The following is a 15,395-nucleotide window of genomic DNA, read 5'->3' as shown; positions in this document are numbered from 1 at the left end:
GGGCCTATCAGACATTGACAGCCTATTTATCATTAATGGGCCTTAATAGAAAATAAAAGCATGTATAAAGCTTTTTTCTTATATTATTATCACTGCTTCTTCTCACTCCCGTCGTTGTACCGCAGCCGTCGCGTCACCGTCCGTCAAACATAGGTAAGAAGCTTCTGCTGCGCCACCTCTGAGTTTGATCTCCCGTAATTGTTTTTTTAAAATTTTTCAATTGGTGAATTTCAATGTTTCATTGTGCGATTCGCGGAAGCTTTTTTTTTTTATATTCCTGGTCCATTTCATCGATGTATCGAATCATCTAGGGTTTAGGGTTTAGGAAAGGTTTGTGATTGCACTGTTATCTTTAGGTGGCGTGATGATGCAAATATCGAAATTGAGATTTGTTGATGTTTTGTTATCTTTTAGTGTATTGTGAAGAGTGAGAAGATGGGGGACAAGAGGAAGAAGACGTTCATGTTCATCCGTCTAGTGTCAGCTGCTGGAACTGGATTCTTCTATGTGAAGAGGAAGAGTAGCAAGGGACTTCTTGAGAAGCTTGAGTTCCGCAAGTACGATCCTCGTGTCAACCGCCATGTCCTCTTCACTGAGCAGAAGATGAAGTGATCTTTTTTGTCTGCTGTGTGTGTTTCATTGCTTTCCAATCTCTTTGCAAGTAGTATTGTTACTATTCAATCAAACAAGTTCTTAATCAACATTGAGGTTTAGACTTTGTAAGTTTCAGTTTGAGTATTGCTTTTGACTCTTAAAACTAAATAAAGAAAGTTGGTCTCTTTAACGATCTCAGATCATAGTTTTTTTTTTTCTGCATTATTGAAACCAATCATTGTCAAGTAATACATCAAAATAACTACTACTCGGGGTGTATAAAAAAGCTTGCGACTTTATAAAGTATAAATCAATCCAATATCTTGATGTCAAATAATGACAAACTGACAGAAACCAGAGCATCTCGGAGATTCAAAGAGTTGTTTCAACAGACCCGGTTTGTGTTTTCTCAGACAAGACTGGTTCAAACGCAGAACAATCTTCTCTAGTCTTGTCGAGTTCTCTAGAAAGTATCTAACCAGCTCCAGTTCCGTTGCTTTATCCGTGATCGGGCTTTTGATCTCAACATATTCAAGGGAGGATACCAAAGAAGGTGGCAGTAGAGACAAAAGTCTACTTGTCCCTTCCGTCACCAGAAAATCATGAACCAGTTCCTGCAATCAACCACATTGAAAACAAAGTTGAGAGAGTGGAAAGTTAAGAATCTATGTTTGCAAAACTTGCACAAGTAGTTAGTAGGCAAGAATCATCACCAAGGTGAGGTGTTTGAGATTCGGGCATGCCTCAAGAATGACGGGCAACATCTCTGGAGAAGAGTTTAAGAAGATAGTAGCACGAAGACGAGCCAAGCCATGAAACTTGGATCGTCTGTTTATTTCCAGGTGATAATAGATGAACTGCAAGAATAGCATAAGTTAACATGCATTTAGTAGAAACTCTCAAGGGAAAAGTGAAGAGATATATATACCTCAAGAGTCCTCCTGGAGATGGTCATGTTTGTAGCATGTGAAACAAAGGTTAGAAAATCCCAAGTGATGGACAACACGACGTCGATATCAAACTTGACAGTTTCACTCATACTAACTATCTCGAAGCTCGTGTATTGGTAATCTACGAGATTCAGATGCTCGAGACTCGGAGTATCCATCACAACTGTATCCAAACTGTTTTCAACACGACCAGTATCCGTCCGTTCCAGAGTGAAGCTCTTTAGTGACTTGGAGCGGACGCGTAAGATTAGGACAGAGTCATATCTGCTCTGGCTCATTTTTAAATCCTTGAGAACCGGAGAGGATGAGATAAGTGCCTCTGCAACCTCGTCGCAGGGGAATACGACCTTTTCAAAGTGCAGAGTCTTCAGACATGGTAAAGAACATGACTGGTCGTAATCACTCATGATCACGAAGGTGAGTTTCAAGCTAACCAATGTATTACACATTGAAAAGACCAAAGGCGTCTCAAGGAAGCAAAATCCAAGGTGATTCTCGATTTCGAACTGTTGAATCTTACACTTGTTAACCACTCTCATCAGGCATGCCTCCACTGAAGGACCTTCATCACCATCGTTGTCGGTGTTTAGCTTGAATCCACGCAAGTAGGACTCACCTCGGAAATTCAGAAACTTATCGATGAAACTCAAGCAGGTGCTGTCCTCTGAGAAGTCAGATTTGTCCAGATCTAGTCTAGGCACCCATAGCCAGAGATCTCTCCATCTAGAGGACAAAACACTTGTCCCAACAGATTCCTTGCTAGTAAGAAATGTGAGTATGTGACATAGCAACGGTTCAGGCAATATGCTGATCCTGTCTTCACCACTTGTTCCACTTCTTCCTCCTTGCATAGCTTTTCTTTAACTTTCAACAGAGAAAACGACCTCAAAAATTCAAATGATCAATCGTTTAAACAATAAATACTTTGCAGTTAACATAGATCAGTCGAGTAAAGTAGAAGTATGGAGAAAGCAACTCACCGGAGATTGAACCCTTCTTGATATGTTTGACCTTTCTTGTTTTTATAGTCAAAGTTGGATGCATATTGCAGCTTTAACTTATTCTTGACTAAGTATAGTTTTTAAATTTCTTAGTCATTACCCAATACCCATAATAAGTTAATGGGTCCAGTCAACGTCGACATTAAAATATCAACCATTACCATTTGCCAAAGCACTCTTATTGATCGCAAACTACTTTTCAACCGTCTTGTTGACGGCAAACTCAACAAGTGGTGTGTAGTCAAGCCCTTATCATTAATCAAACCAGAGCATATGATATTAGCAGCGTTAGAAATAATATCATGTAAGTGCATAGTCTTGGAAGTAAATAACATATCAAATAGCCTACAATCAAAAACAGTGCATGATATAAGAGATACTCAAAATCATTCAACCAAACCAGAAGGAGTCTTAAGCCATACCAGTAGTACCTCACACAAAGGGTTAAAGCTGTGTCTTAAGCCACACTTTTACACACTTATTCTATATTCAGATCCAGCTTCAGAACCTATTGGATTTTACATTAGACATCCCCATCAGGCTATGGATGATTCGGAGATTGTAACCACTGGAATAACTTCAAACTGACACAAAGCAGAGCGTCTTGGAGATTCAATGAGTTGTTCCAAGACACCAGGCTTGTGTTTCTCTCCAGTAGAAGACTGATTCAAACGAAGAACCACCTTCTTGAGCGTTGTAGAGTTCTTCATAAAGTATCTAGACAAATCCAGTTCAGTAGCTATCTCCGTGACCGGGCTATCCATTTCAACAGATACAAGAGACGATACCAAACAACGAGGCAGGACAGTGGAGAGTCTAGCTATCACTTCTGGGTAATGAATTAACAACTCCTGCAAACACAAATCGACAGAATAAAAACCTCATAACTTGCAAAGTTTTAAAGCAAAATAGTTACCAATGTCAAGTGTTTCAGATTGGGGCAGCTCTCAAGAACGATTGGCAATAGTTGAGGGGATGCGTTTAAGCACATACTGACACGCAAACGGGTCAAGCCATGAAATTTGGGGAGAAAGTTCGTCTGAGGGGAACTATGTATAAACTGTAAGAAAAGAGAAAGAGCATAAACAAAGTGAGAAAGCAAAAAAAGAAAATTTAAAATCTTATTATCATCAGTTTTAATTATATATACCTGCAAAGTTTTCCATGATATGGTCATAACTTTAACACCTGAAAAGCTGTTGAGAAGATTGTCGATGATCTTCTGTTCCGACAAGTAATCAGTCATCAGCTCAAACTCGACATCGATATCAACCTTGAAAGACTCAGCCTTACTGATTATCTCAAAGCTTCTGAAATGGTAGTAATCCATGAGACTCAGATACTCGAGTTTCGGGGCATCAATCACAACTGAATGTCCACGAGCATAAATAGGGTTCACTCGTTTTAGAGTGAAGCTATTAAGCGACGGTGAGCAGACACGTAAAGCCACCACAAAATCATCTCTACTGAGGCTTATTTTCAAGACTTCAAGAACCGGAGAGGAGGAGATCAACGCCTCTGCAGCCGAGTCGCTAGGCATAACAACGTCTTCCAAGAACATGATCTTGAGACAGGGTAAGGAGAGAGACTCCAAGTCATCATCATTCAGCCTGACGAAATGGAGCTTTAAGCAGACCAATGCCTCGCACGCAGAAAGCGTTAAACGTGTCCGGAAGTCATCAAAGCCACCACGTCCTAACTTATTCTTGATTTGGAAAGTTTCAAGCCTCCGCATATCCACTCCGCCGAGACACGGCCCGTAAAGAGAAGCCTCACTGTCAAAGATATCGTGGTCAATGGTCAACTTGAACTCACGCAAGTAGTAGGGCTTGCCTTGTAGAGCCAGATACTTGTGAATGAAATCAACACAGACTTTGTCATTAGTGAAATCAAAGCTGTCTAGTTCTAACCTAGGAACAAATTTCCAGAGATGTCTCCATCTAGAGGACAAAACACTCGTCCAAACCGCTTGCTCAGTGGTGAGAAAGCTGAGTATGTGACATAGCAACGGTTCAGGTAACAAGCTAATCAGATCTTTTCCTACTCGTTCTTCTCCCTCTCGAATCGAAGTGGACGAGACACGTAACCTGATAAGATTATTGCAAAAACAAAAAACAAAAAATCGAAACTTCAGAAACAAGATTGAGCGAGTAAGGAAGGAAGGAAGGAGGAGAAGAGCTTTAACCGCTTTCGCTTTTGGGACTTATAAAAGAGCTTCTCCATTTGAAGCTACTTCTTTCTTTGATTTGATCCGAGTTAATCGTCTTCCCCTCAAATTTTAGGGTTTGCGATGTTCCTATGGCCTCTCCTTGTTTTTCTTTCCCTCTCGGAAAGAAATTGAGTGAATAATAGCTAACTGTATGGCTATGTTTAGGCCTTAGGCAAAAAAAAACCAGAACCGCTTAGTCGAACTGAAACCAAACTGAATAAATATTGAATTAGAATTGATCTAAGAACCGAATGAATACCAAAATATATAAAGTATTAATTATATATATATAACAACTTAATATATATTTATATTTAGAATTTAAAAATTTGTTAGAATTATTCAACAAAAGTTGTAGAAAATTAGATTATTACAAAGTATACAATCTACTCAAGAGTATTTAGCTGCACTTTTTATTCAAACTAGGGGTTAATCATTTTGGTTTTTAAATGTTAAATATTATAATTATTATTTTGAACGTTGTATTCTGAATTGTATGTTTGTATGAATATATGAGTAGTTTCTAAATATGATTTGCATAATCGAAAATTTTCATACTTTTAATTTAAAATTGTTGTATTGTAGTGTTTATGTAAACATTTTTTGTGATGTTTGAGTTTTGTTGTTGTTTGTACTTACCCCAAATTGTATTAGTGCTTAGCCATTTGGAAATGGAAACGCAAATATAAAATGGATCTCTTCAACGGTCTGGGATCATCTTTTTCATTATTGAAACCATATCATTGACATTAATTACTCAGGGTGTATACAAAAGTTTTAAGACTATATCACAATAACAATAATCCAAGTTCAAACATATGTCAAAGAATGAAGAACTGACAGAAACCAGAGCATCTCGGAAATTCAAAGAGTTGTTTCAACAGACCCGGTTTGTGTTTTCTCAGACAAGACTGGTTCAAACGCACAACAATCTTCTTGAGTTTTGTTGAGTTCTCTAGAAAGTATCTAACCAGCTCCAGTTCCGTTGCTTTATACGTGATCGGGCTTTCGATATCAACAGATTCAAGGGACGATACCAAAGAAGGAGGAAATAGATTCAGAAGTCTACTTGTCCCCTCCGTCACCAGAAAATCATGAACCAGTTCCTGCAAACGCCAAAAACAAAGGACATAGAAACAAAAGTTGAGTGGGTGAAAAGTCAAGAAACAATGTGTACAAACTTGCAAAAGTAGTAGTAGGCAAAAAAAATCATCACCAAGGTGAGGTGTCTAAGATTCGGGCATGCCTCAAGAATAATTGGCAACATCGCTGCAGAGGTGTTTAAGAACATAGTAGCACGGAGACGAGCCAAGCCATGAAATTTGGATCGTCTGTTTATTTCCAGGTGACGATAGATGTACTGCAAGATAGTGTATACCATTTTAGTATAAAACTCTCAAGTGAAAGAGATCAATCAGTGTGCATGGAAAAGTTAAGAGATATATATACCTCAATAGTCCTCCTTGAGATGGTCATATCTCTAGCATATGAAACAAAGGTTATAAAATTAAGAGTATAGGATACCACGTCGATATCAAACTTGACAGATTCACTCACACTAACTATCTCGAAGCATGTGTATTGGTAATCAATGAGATTCAGATACTCGAGACTCGGAGTATCCATCACAACTGTCTCCAAACTATTTTCAACACGATCATTATCCGCCCGTTCGAGAGTGAAGCTCTTTAGCGACTTGGAGCGGACGCGTAAGACTTCTACATAGTCATACTTACTCTGGCTCATTTTTAAATCCTTGAGAACCGGAGAGCAAGTGATTAGTGCCTCTGCAGCCTCGTCGCTGGTGAATCCAACTTTTTCCAAGTGAAAAGCCTTGAGACATGGTAAAGAACAAGACTGGTTGTCGTAATCACTCATGATCACGAAGCTGAGTTTCAAGCTGACCAATGTGTCGCACATCGAAAAGACTAGAGGCATCTCAAGGTAGCAAAACCCAAAGTAGTTCTTGATTTCGAAATGCTGAATCTTACACTTGTTAACCACTCGGGTCAGGCATGCGTCCACTGAAGAGTTGGACTCTTCATCATCGTGGTCAGTGTTTAGCTTGAAGCCACGCAAGTAGGACTCTCCTCGGAAATTGAGAAACTTATCGATAAAACTCACGCAGGTGTTCTCCTCTGAAAAGTCAGATTTGTCCAGATCTAATCTAGGAACCCATAGCCAGAGATCTCTCCATCTAGATGACAAAACTCCTGTCCTAACAGATTCCTTGGTAGTAAGAAAGCTGAGTATATGACATAGCAACGGTTCAGGCAATATGCTTATCCTGTCTTCACCACTTGTTCCACTTCTTCCTCCTTGCATAACTTTTCTTTGACTTTCAGAGAGAGAACGACCTGTAAAAAAAAATCAAATGATCATATGCTCATATTGTTTAAACTATAAAAACTTTTGCCGAGTAAAGTAGAAGCATGGAGAAAGTAACTCACCGGAGGTTGAAGATGAAACCCCGTCGTCTATATTTCTGAAACCCTCCTTGTTATCTTTGACCTTTCTTGTTTTTATAAACAAAGTTGGATGCATCTTGCAGCTTTAACTTATTGGTATTTAAATTTCTTAGTCATAACCCATTAGGTACGGGTCCAGTCAACGTTCACATTAAATATTAACCATTACCAAAGAACTTGTATTGATCACAAACTCAACAAGTGCTACAGTGAAGTAGAAGAGGCACAAACGTCATTATCAAACGGTTTATAATCAAACCACAGCATGAGATTTGCGTTGGAAATAATAACATATCCTAAGAACATAATCTTGAGACAGTTTAATAAAGAGACTCGAAATCATTCAACCAAACCAAATGGAGTCTTAAGCCATACCAGTAGTACCACCTCACACAGAAAGGAGAAAAAAGGGAAAAAGGGAAGCCATGGGAATCAAGCATAAGGCTTAGCCAACTAGTTCCATCTTCAACTCTAGCTTTAGAACCTATTGGATTTTACATAAACATACCCCGGAGGCAATGGATTCGGAGCTGGAACAACTGGAAGAACTTCGAATAGACACAAACTATAGCGCTTCGAAAATTTTACGAGTTGTTCCAAGACACCAGGCTTGTGTTGATCTCCAGTAGACTCATCCAAATGTAGCACGAGCTTCTTTAGTGTAGTCGAGTTCTTCATAAAGTATCTAGCCAAATCCAGTTCAGTAGCTATCTCCGTGACCGGGCTTTCCATTTCAACAGATTCAAGAGACGACACCAAACAACGAGGCAGCACAGTGGAGAGTTCAGACCGCCATCTGATTGGATAATTAACAAACAATTCCTGCAAACACAAACCGCACACAATTCAAATCAAGGACTGACCAGATAAATATACCTTACTGATCTCAGAACTTGAAAAAGTTTAAGCCAAATTGTTACCAATGTCAAGTGTTTCAGATTGGGGCAGCTTTTGAGAACGATTGGCAATAATTCAGGGGATGCGTTTAAGCGCATAGTGGCACGCAAACGAGTCAAGCCATGAAATTTGGGGAGTGGGTTCGTCTGATAGAAACTATTAATAAACTGTAACAAAAGAGAAGATCACAAACAAAGTTAGATAAAAAAAAAAACAATGACAATGGGAAAGTTTAGAGCTTGTCATAGAATTTATATTACCTTCAGAGTTCTCCATGACATGGTCATATCTTTAACACCTGAAAAGTTGTTGAGAAGATTGTCGATGATCTTCTGTTCCGACAAGTAATCAGTCATCGGCTCAAACTCGACATCGATATCAACCTTGAAAGACTCAGCCTTGCTGATTATCTCAAAGCTTCTGAAATGGTAGAAATCCATGAGACTCAGATACTCAAGCTTCGGTGCATCAATCAAAACTGAATGTCCACGAGGATAAATAGGTTCCACTCGTTTTAAAGTGAAGCTCTTTAGCGACAGCGAGCAGACACGTAAAGCTACCACAAAATCTTCTCTACTAAGGCATATTTTCAAGACTTCTAGAACCGGAGAGCAAGAGATGAGCGCCTCTGCAGCCGCGTCGCTAGGCATAACAACGTCTTCCAAGAACATGACCTTGAGACAGGGCAAGGAAAGAGACTCCAAGTCATCATTCAGCCTAACGAAATGGAGCTTTAAGCAGACCAATGCGTCACACACGGAGAGTGTTAAGGGTGTCCGGAAGTCATCAAAGGCACCACGTCCAAACCGATTCTCGACTTGGAAACGTTCGAGCTTCCGCATATCCACTCTACCGAGACACGGCTCGTAAAGAGAAACCTCACTATCACGATCAAAGGCATCGTGGTCAATGGTTAATTTGAACTCACGCAAGTAGGGCTTGCCTTGGAAAGCCAGAAACTTGTGGATGAAATCAACACAGACCTTGTCATTAGTGAAATCAAAGCTGTCTAATTCTAACCTAGGAACCCATTTCCAGAGATGTCTCCATCTAGAAGACAGAACACTTGTCCAAACCGCTTGTTCAGTGGTGAGAAAGCTGAGAATGTGACATAACAACGGTTCAGGTAATAAGCTTATCATGTCTTCTCCTCTGGTAACAACTCTTTCTTCTCCTTCTCGAACTGAAGGAGACGAGACGCCCAACCTGAGGATGAGATCATTACAAAAAAAATCGAAACTTTTAACATTTGCATGCAGGGTTGATTGAGTGACTACAGAACTGAGCGCAACAACAAAATTGAGCGAGCAAGGAAGGAGAGGAGCTTTACCGCTTTTGGGACTTGTAAAAGAGCTTCTCCATTTGAAGCTACTTCTCTCCTCTTTATCTTTGGTTTGATCCGAGGAGTAATCGTCTTCCCCTCAAATTTTAGGGTTTGTCTCTTAAAAGAAGCTCTTGGGGTCTCCTTGAACTCTTCTGTTTATCTTTGCCTCGGGGAAAATAAATAAATCATCTATAATAGTAATCGGGTATCAGGATCAAGACCGAGGCAGCTTGTAGAGTGAGTTACGTTATAGGACACATTGTTCTCTTTTTTAACACAATAAGACATTTGTTGCTGGTCAGACACATATTTGATGTGCTGTATTTATTTGTGACATTTATGTCCCTGGATGAGAGAGAGGATGAATGTCGTGTGTAAAAGACAATAGAGACCAAGTTTTATTTCAAATTGATCCATTGATATCAAGTTTTAATTAACTTTTATCTCAAATTTTATAATACATAAAATAAAAATAATTATCATATTGGATTATATATAAAATTATCTATCTTTTAATATCCATATTGATATATATATTATATTAACATATATATATATAGAAAAAGATATGGACGTGGACATCAAAATGTGGATGATAAAGTTATATATTAATTGTGGACATTAACACTAAAATGTGAAAAAATGTGGACATGGACATGAAAAAATGTATATATATATAAAATGTCCACAATTTTATATATATACATTTTTATGGGCATCAAAATGAATAAAATCTTAACATGTAAAAAATGTTGAAATACATAAAATTTTACCTGTTCTTATTCATCCACATTTTATATATATACATTTTTATAGGATTGTTAAAATATATAAAATATATAGACGAAAATGGATCTTAAAATATCCTTACTGAGAGAAGACTAGATATGTGTTTTGGAGTTTTATAATAGTTAGTTTTTGGTTATTTATATTATTGTTATTTTTATCACTTGATATTTTCATTACTTTTAATCAAATTTTAAAATATATAAACAAAAAAAAATGTCACATTAAATTCTATATTAAATTCTCTATCTTTTAACATCCATTATCATATATATCTATTAACATATATACAGAAAAAATGTGGACATGGATATCTAAGTGTAGATAATAGAATTATAAATAAATTATGGACATGGACACTAAGACATGAATAATAGATGACTAAAAAACAAGGTTCACATTCGACTAACAATTACAAAAACATAAGCTTTCATGCACAACCCCAAAAAACATAAGCTTTCAAACGTAAATTGAAAAAAAATTGTTTTGACACACTACATAAGCTAACAGAAGCCTAACTCAAAACCTGAGAAAAAGTAAGAGATACCTCTTTTTCTGAGCTTATTGGAAACCATACGTGTAGATTCATGGACTTATCTTTACTCTTTTTTGCTCCCATTAAAATCATCCATTCTTTCACATGACAAAACACACATATACACAAGAATTTCACAAGCTTTGTTAGAATCAAATTCTATTGGTGTTGAATTGAAAAAAGCACAACTCACCATAACTTTCTTCTTTGTGTGGTTTCACGAAACATCTTGGTGATGTGATAACTCCAGCACATCCACAATATCTGAAAAAGTTTCAATTTTTTGGGTAGTTACTACAGATTTAACCAATTGCAATCAAATAAGAGATGAGATTTAGTTTATGAACAACACTCGATATAAGATTTTTTCATATCCAATAATCTTGACTGAAATTGCTTTAACAAAGAGTTCCCAAATTAGCCAAAAAGTAAACTAACCTTGCATGTCGAAATCAGTTGCTCACGGGAGCAGGTGTGCGGAGCTTTGTTCAACGGTGGGCCGGTGGCTCAGAGACGACGCATACGAAACAGATTAGTGTGGAGATGAAAGTGATTATGATTCATGGATGGGAGACTAAAATTGATTAGGGTGAGAAAATGATAAAAGAATTTGCAACCATAGAAAATCTAAAAATTAAGATTAGGTTTGTGAATTGGGAACGTATTTGGGAAAGTGACTTTCTCTGTTTTTTCTATATCACCAAATTAAAACAAAAAAACAACTAAAGCACAAAAAAAAGTAAAAAGGTAAAGAGGGTGAGGTGTTGGTCAAAAGGGTATCATGGACATTATACAAGCATAATGTGTGTTGCAAGTTGAATGTGTCTTATTGTGATATTGTAAAGTCAAAATGTGTCCTAGAAAGTAATTTTTTCAGGAGTAGAGTGAGTTACGTTATAGGACACATTGTTCTCTTTTTTAACACAATAAGACATTTGTTGCTGGTCAGACACATATTTGATGTGCTGTATTTATTTGTGACATTTATGTCCCTGGATGAGAGAGAGGATGAATGTCGTGTGTAAAAGACAATAGAGACCAAGTTTTATTTCAAATTGATCCATTGATATCAAGTTTTAATTAACTTTTATCTCAAATTTTATAATACATAAAATAAAAATAATTATCATATTGGATTATATATAAAATTATCTATCTTTTAATATCCATATTGATATATATATATATATTAACATATATATATATAGAAAAAGATATGGACGTGGACATCAAAATGTGGATGATAAAGTTATATATTAATTGTGGACATTAACACTAAAATGTGAAAAAATGTGGACATGGACATGAAAAATGTATATATATATAAATGTCCACAATTTTATATATATACATTTTTATGGGCATCAAAATGAATAAAATCTTAACATGTAAAAAATGTTGAAATACATAAAATTTTACCTGTTCTTATTCATCCACATTTTATATATATACATTTTTATAGGATTGTTAAAATATATAAAATATATAGACGAAAATGGATCTTAAAATATCCTTACTGAGAGAAGACTAGATATGTGTTTTGGAGTTTTATAATAGTTAGTTTTTGGTTATTTATATTATTGTTATTTTTATCACTTGATATTTTCATTACTTTTAATCAAATTTTAAAATATATAAACAAAAAAAAATGTCACATTAAATTCTATATTAAATTCTCTATCTTTTAACATCCATTATCATATATATCTATTAACATATATACAGAAAAAATGTGGACATGGATATCTAAGTGTAGATAATAGAATTATAAATAAATTATGGACATGGACACTAAGACATGAATAATAGATGACTAAAAAACAAGGTTCACATTCGACTAACAATTACAAAAACATAAGCTTTCATGCACAACCCCAAAAAACATAAGCTTTCAAACGTAAATTGAAAAAAAATTGTTTTGACACACTACATAAGCTAACAGAAGCCTAACTCAAAACCTGAGAAAAAGTAAGAGATACCTCTTTTTCTGAGCTTATTGGAAACCATACGTGTAGATTCATGGACTTATCTTTACTCTTTTTTGCTCCCATTAAAATCATCCATTCTTTCACATGACAAAACACACATATACACAAGAATTTCACAAGCTTTGTTAGAATCAAATTCTATTGGTGTTGAATTGAAAAAAGCACAACTCACCATAACTTTCTTCTTTGTGTGGTTTCACGAAACATCTTGGTGATGTGATAACTCCAGCACATCCACAATATCTGAAAAAGTTTCAATTTTTTGGGTAGTTACTACAGATTTAACCAATTGCAATCAAATAAGAGATGAGATTTAGTTTATGAACAACACTCGATATAAGATTTTTTCATATCCAATAATCTTGACTGAAATTGCTTTAACAAAGAGTTCCCAAATTAGCCAAAAAGTAAACTAACCTTGCATGTCGAAATCAGTTGCTCACGGGAGCAGGTGTGCGGAGCTTTGTTCAACGGTGGGCCGATGGCTCAGAGACGACGCATACGAAACAGATTAGTGTGGAGATGAAAGTGATTATGATTCATGGATGGGAGACTAAAATTGATTAGGGTGAGAAAATGATAAAAGAATTTGCAACCATAGAAAATCTAAAAATTAAGATTAGGTTTGTGAATTGGGAACGTATTTGGGAAAGTGACTTTCTCTGTTTTTTCTATATCACCAAATTAAAACAAAAAAACAACTAAAGCACAAAAAAAAGTAAAAAGGTAAAGAGGGTGAGGTGTTGGTCAAAAGGGTATCATGGACATTATACAAGCATAATGTGTGTTGCAAGTTGAATGTGTCTTATTGTGATATTGTAAAGTCAAAATGTGTCCTAGAAAGTAATTTTTTCAGGAGTATTTCCAAAAATCAAATCTTATTTTGAAAGGAAAATGCTCTCAGAATAAGAGATAAAACTAGATTTGATCAAGTATGAAAAATTTATGATGAATTTTTATATTATAAAAATTTATGATTTATGATCAAGTATGAAATTTATAAAACTAGATTCCTTTTGCAAGCATGAAAAATTTATGATGAATTTTTTTACTAATAATTTAACAAGTATTCTATTAATTTAAAAAGAATTTCTATATTTAAATTATTTTTCTTTTAAATCATTATTTTTAAATTTGATCAGAATCCGCATTTAAATCGGTTAATTCAGTAATCTGATAATTTGATTTAAGTTTTAAAAATATTCATATTTAAAACACTAAACTCCGAAACTAACCACTGAACCTATGGATGACCGATATATAATTTAATTTGATTTAAATTATTATAGTTTCATAATTTTTCACCTTTTAATTTAAATTTTAAAGTTTATTGTTTTGCAATTTTACGAGATTATGACATTTGCACAAATTTTTGATAGAAAAAATGATAGATATAAAATAATTAAAAACTAGAATTTTTTGTAGTATTTAAACCTGTAAAAATAAGTTCTATTTATTTTAGTTGTTTAATAGATTATTTATTTTTTTAGAAATATTTAATTTATGAATATGGTTTGAAAGAAAATTGTTAGCAATTATTAAAAAGATGAGATCTAATATTTTGTATTATTTGGACACAAGATTAATCATACTATTGTTTGGAAACATTAATAATAGTATAAAAAATAAATATATTGTTTGGAAAAATGAATAGTAGTATAAAAATAAATATAAGTAATTTAATGTATGTTTAACTATAAACTAAAATATATATTTAATTTAAAATTTTACAAAATAAAAATTATGTTTAATACAATGTTTCTGTTTTAATAAGATAGAACTATGTCATTTCAACGGCCACTCTCAATTTTTTCTTTCTTTATAATTTATATTATAATCATCAATTTTGTTATGCCAAAAATCATCAATATTTTCATAATTAACTTTATAAACTTTCATAAACAAATATGACACATGATTTTTAAAATATGACAAAATATAATAATAAATAGTCAAATAAATATTCTAATGTTATAGAAATTATTAAATCAAAATATTTTTATAAAAGTATAACGATAAATGCTAAATTATATATATATATATATATATATTCATGTAACTGTAAAACATACGGACTAAAATATAAAAAAAATAAACAGTATTTCGAAGGTTCAAATATTACTTCTTCAAATTTGAAGAATGTAATATTCGCCCCTCAAATTTAGAATGCTAACTCTTAAAAAAAAAAGAAAAAAAAAGGCACTTGGAGTAAAATGGATCCCTTAAATAGTCTATCACTTCAAACACTACGTAGACATCAAACTTGACAGATTCATAAACTCAAGTCTAGGAGTGTCGATCACAACTGTATCCAAAGTATTTCAACACAACCAGGATCTGCTCGTTCCAGAGTGAGGCTCTGTAGTGACTTGAGGCCGACGCACAAGTGCCGCTAGAGTCGAGCTCTCAAGTATAACGTAGACCAGACGCATAGATCTACGTCTATTATCAAATGGCTTATAATCAAACCAGAGCATGACATATTAGCTTTGGAAATAATAACATATTTTCTAAGTGCATAATCTCGTGACAAAGTTTAATAATAGGGACTCAAAATCATTCACAACCAAAACCAAATGGAGTCTTAAGACATACCAGTACCTCGCACGGAAAGGAGAAACAGAAAGGAAAAGGAAAGCCATG

The 15,395-nt window shown here is 34.9% G+C and overlaps 5 protein-coding genes across 11 annotated transcripts; 1 reads left to right on the top strand and 4 right to left on the bottom strand.

Moving 5' to 3' along the window:
- The first annotated feature begins 19 nt into the window (after positions 1-19).
- LOC130509387 (uncharacterized) lies at positions 20-779 on the top strand. The gene is made up of 2 exons (XM_057005286.1): positions 20-153; positions 415-779. The coding sequence occupies exon 2, from the start codon at positions 436-438 to the stop codon at positions 610-612; it is 177 nt and encodes a 58-aa protein (XP_056861266.1). The 5' UTR covers positions 20-153; positions 415-435; the 3' UTR covers positions 613-779.
- Positions 780-873: 94 nt separating this feature from the next.
- Positions 874-2,664, bottom strand: LOC108847499 (FBD-associated F-box protein At5g18780). 2 transcript variants are annotated; one of them, XM_018620747.2, is made up of 4 exons: positions 2,525-2,664; positions 1,523-2,408; positions 1,308-1,451; positions 874-1,208 (listed from the first exon to the last, which is right to left on the bottom strand). In XM_018620747.2, the coding sequence occupies exons 2-4, from the start codon at positions 2,393-2,395 to the stop codon at positions 924-926; spliced, it is 1,302 nt and encodes a 433-aa protein (XP_018476249.1). In that variant the 5' UTR covers positions 2,396-2,408; positions 2,525-2,664; the 3' UTR covers positions 874-923. The 2 variants fall into 2 exon arrangements, with proteins under 2 accessions (XP_018476249.1, XP_018476250.1); XM_018620748.2 differs by having other exon boundaries at positions 1,523-2,428; positions 2,525-2,663.
- A 155-nt stretch (positions 2,665-2,819) lies between these two features.
- LOC130509385 (F-box/FBD/LRR-repeat protein At5g18770-like) lies at positions 2,820-4,932 on the bottom strand. Of its 4 annotated transcripts, none has more exons than XR_008943432.1 (5): positions 4,731-4,931; positions 3,696-4,632; positions 3,462-3,605; positions 2,968-3,396; positions 2,820-2,890 (listed from the first exon to the last, which is right to left on the bottom strand). XR_008943432.1 is itself a non-coding variant. In XM_057005284.1 (5 exons), the coding sequence occupies exons 1-5, from the start codon at positions 4,766-4,768 to the stop codon at positions 3,082-3,084; spliced, it is 1,299 nt and encodes a 432-aa protein (XP_056861264.1). In that variant the 5' UTR covers positions 4,769-4,932; the 3' UTR covers positions 2,916-3,081. The 4 variants fall into 4 exon arrangements, 2 of the variants coding, with proteins under 2 accessions (XP_056861264.1, XP_056861263.1); XR_008943431.1 differs by having other exon boundaries at positions 2,977-3,396; XM_057005284.1 differs by lacking the exon at positions 2,820-2,890 and having other exon boundaries at positions 2,916-3,396; positions 3,696-4,320; positions 4,456-4,632; positions 4,731-4,932.
- A 527-nt stretch (positions 4,933-5,459) lies between these two features.
- Positions 5,460-7,342, bottom strand: LOC130509384 (FBD-associated F-box protein At5g18780-like). The gene is made up of 4 exons (XM_057005282.1): positions 7,205-7,342; positions 6,204-7,111; positions 5,971-6,114; positions 5,460-5,860 (listed from the first exon to the last, which is right to left on the bottom strand). The coding sequence occupies exons 1-4, from the start codon at positions 7,296-7,298 to the stop codon at positions 5,576-5,578; spliced, it is 1,431 nt and encodes a 476-aa protein (XP_056861262.1). The 5' UTR covers positions 7,299-7,342; the 3' UTR covers positions 5,460-5,575.
- Positions 7,343-7,437: 95 nt separating this feature from the next.
- LOC108839019 (F-box/FBD/LRR-repeat protein At5g18770) lies at positions 7,438-13,607 on the bottom strand. 3 transcript variants are annotated; one of them, XM_057005279.1, is made up of 10 exons: positions 13,170-13,607; positions 12,925-12,995; positions 12,744-12,829; positions 11,203-11,756; positions 10,958-11,028; positions 10,777-10,862; positions 9,450-9,632; positions 8,380-9,325; positions 8,143-8,286; positions 7,438-8,044 (listed from the first exon to the last, which is right to left on the bottom strand). In XM_057005279.1, exons 7-10 carry the CDS (start codon positions 9,479-9,481, stop codon positions 7,700-7,702), a joined length of 1,467 nt encoding a protein of 488 aa, XP_056861259.1. In that variant the 5' UTR covers positions 9,482-9,632; positions 10,777-10,862; positions 10,958-11,028; positions 11,203-11,756; positions 12,744-12,829; positions 12,925-12,995; positions 13,170-13,607; the 3' UTR covers positions 7,438-7,699. The 3 variants fall into 3 exon arrangements, with proteins under 3 accessions (XP_056861259.1, XP_056861261.1, XP_056861260.1); XM_057005281.1 differs by having other exon boundaries at positions 9,450-9,603; XM_057005280.1 differs by lacking the exons at positions 12,744-12,829; positions 12,925-12,995; positions 13,170-13,607 and having other exon boundaries at positions 11,203-12,036.
- Positions 13,608-15,395: the final 1,788 nt, after the last annotated feature.

Source organism: Raphanus sativus, chromosome 3 (genome assembly GCF_000801105.2).
Source record: "Raphanus sativus cultivar WK10039 chromosome 3, ASM80110v3, whole genome shotgun sequence".
Lineage (NCBI taxonomy): Eukaryota > Viridiplantae > Streptophyta > Magnoliopsida > Brassicales > Brassicaceae > Raphanus > Raphanus sativus.
Note: the sequence above shows the minus strand (reverse complement) of the source record. Positions and strands in the feature narration are given on the sequence as shown.

Excerpts from the sequence above, each read along its gene's own strand:
- LOC130509384 (XM_057005282.1), bottom strand. The coding sequence starts at position 7,298 with ATGCATCCAACTTTGTTTATAAAAACAAGAAAGGTCAAAGATAACAAG. Across the intron at positions 7,112-7,204 it reads GGTTTCATCTTCAACCTCCG|GTCGTTCTCTCTCTGAAAGT; the intron begins GTGAGTTACTTT and ends TTTTTTTTACAG. Across the intron at positions 6,115-6,203 it reads TCTCAAGGAGGACTATTGAG|TACATCTATCGTCACCTGGA; the intron begins GTATATATATCT and ends ACTATCTTGCAG.
- LOC130509387 (XM_057005286.1), top strand. The coding sequence starts at position 436 with ATGGGGGACAAGAGGAAGAAGACGTTCATGTTCATCCGTCTAGTGTCA.
- LOC108839019 (XM_057005279.1), bottom strand. The coding sequence starts at position 9,481 with ATGGAGAAGCTCTTTTACAAGTCCCAAAAGCG. Across the intron at positions 9,326-9,449 it reads TTTTACAAGTCCCAAAAGCG|GTTGGGCGTCTCGTCTCCTT; the intron begins GTAAAGCTCCTC and ends TCTCATCCTCAG. Across the intron at positions 8,287-8,379 it reads TGTCATGGAGAACTCTGAAG|TTTATTAATAGTTTCTATCA; the intron begins GTAATATAAATT and ends CTTTTGTTACAG.
- LOC130509385 (XM_057005283.1), bottom strand. The coding sequence starts at position 4,768 with ATGGAGAAGCTCTTTTATAAGTCCCAAAAGCGAAAGCG. Across the intron at positions 4,633-4,730 it reads AAGTCCCAAAAGCGAAAGCG|GTTACGTGTCTCGTCCACTT; the intron begins GTTAAAGCTCTT and ends TAATCTTATCAG. Across the intron at positions 3,606-3,695 it reads TATCATGGAAAACTTTGCAG|TTTATACATAGTTCCCCTCA; the intron begins GTATATATAATT and ends CTTTTCTTACAG.
- LOC108847499 (XM_018620747.2), bottom strand. The coding sequence starts at position 2,395 with ATGCAAGGAGGAAGAAGTGGAACAAGTGGTGAAGACAGGATCAGCATA. Across the intron at positions 1,452-1,522 it reads TCTCCAGGAGGACTCTTGAG|TTCATCTATTATCACCTGGA; the intron begins GTATATATATCT and ends CTATTCTTGCAG. Across the intron at positions 1,209-1,307 it reads ATCTCAAACACCTCACCTTG|GAACTGGTTCATGATTTTCT; the intron begins GTGATGATTCTT and ends GGTTGATTGCAG.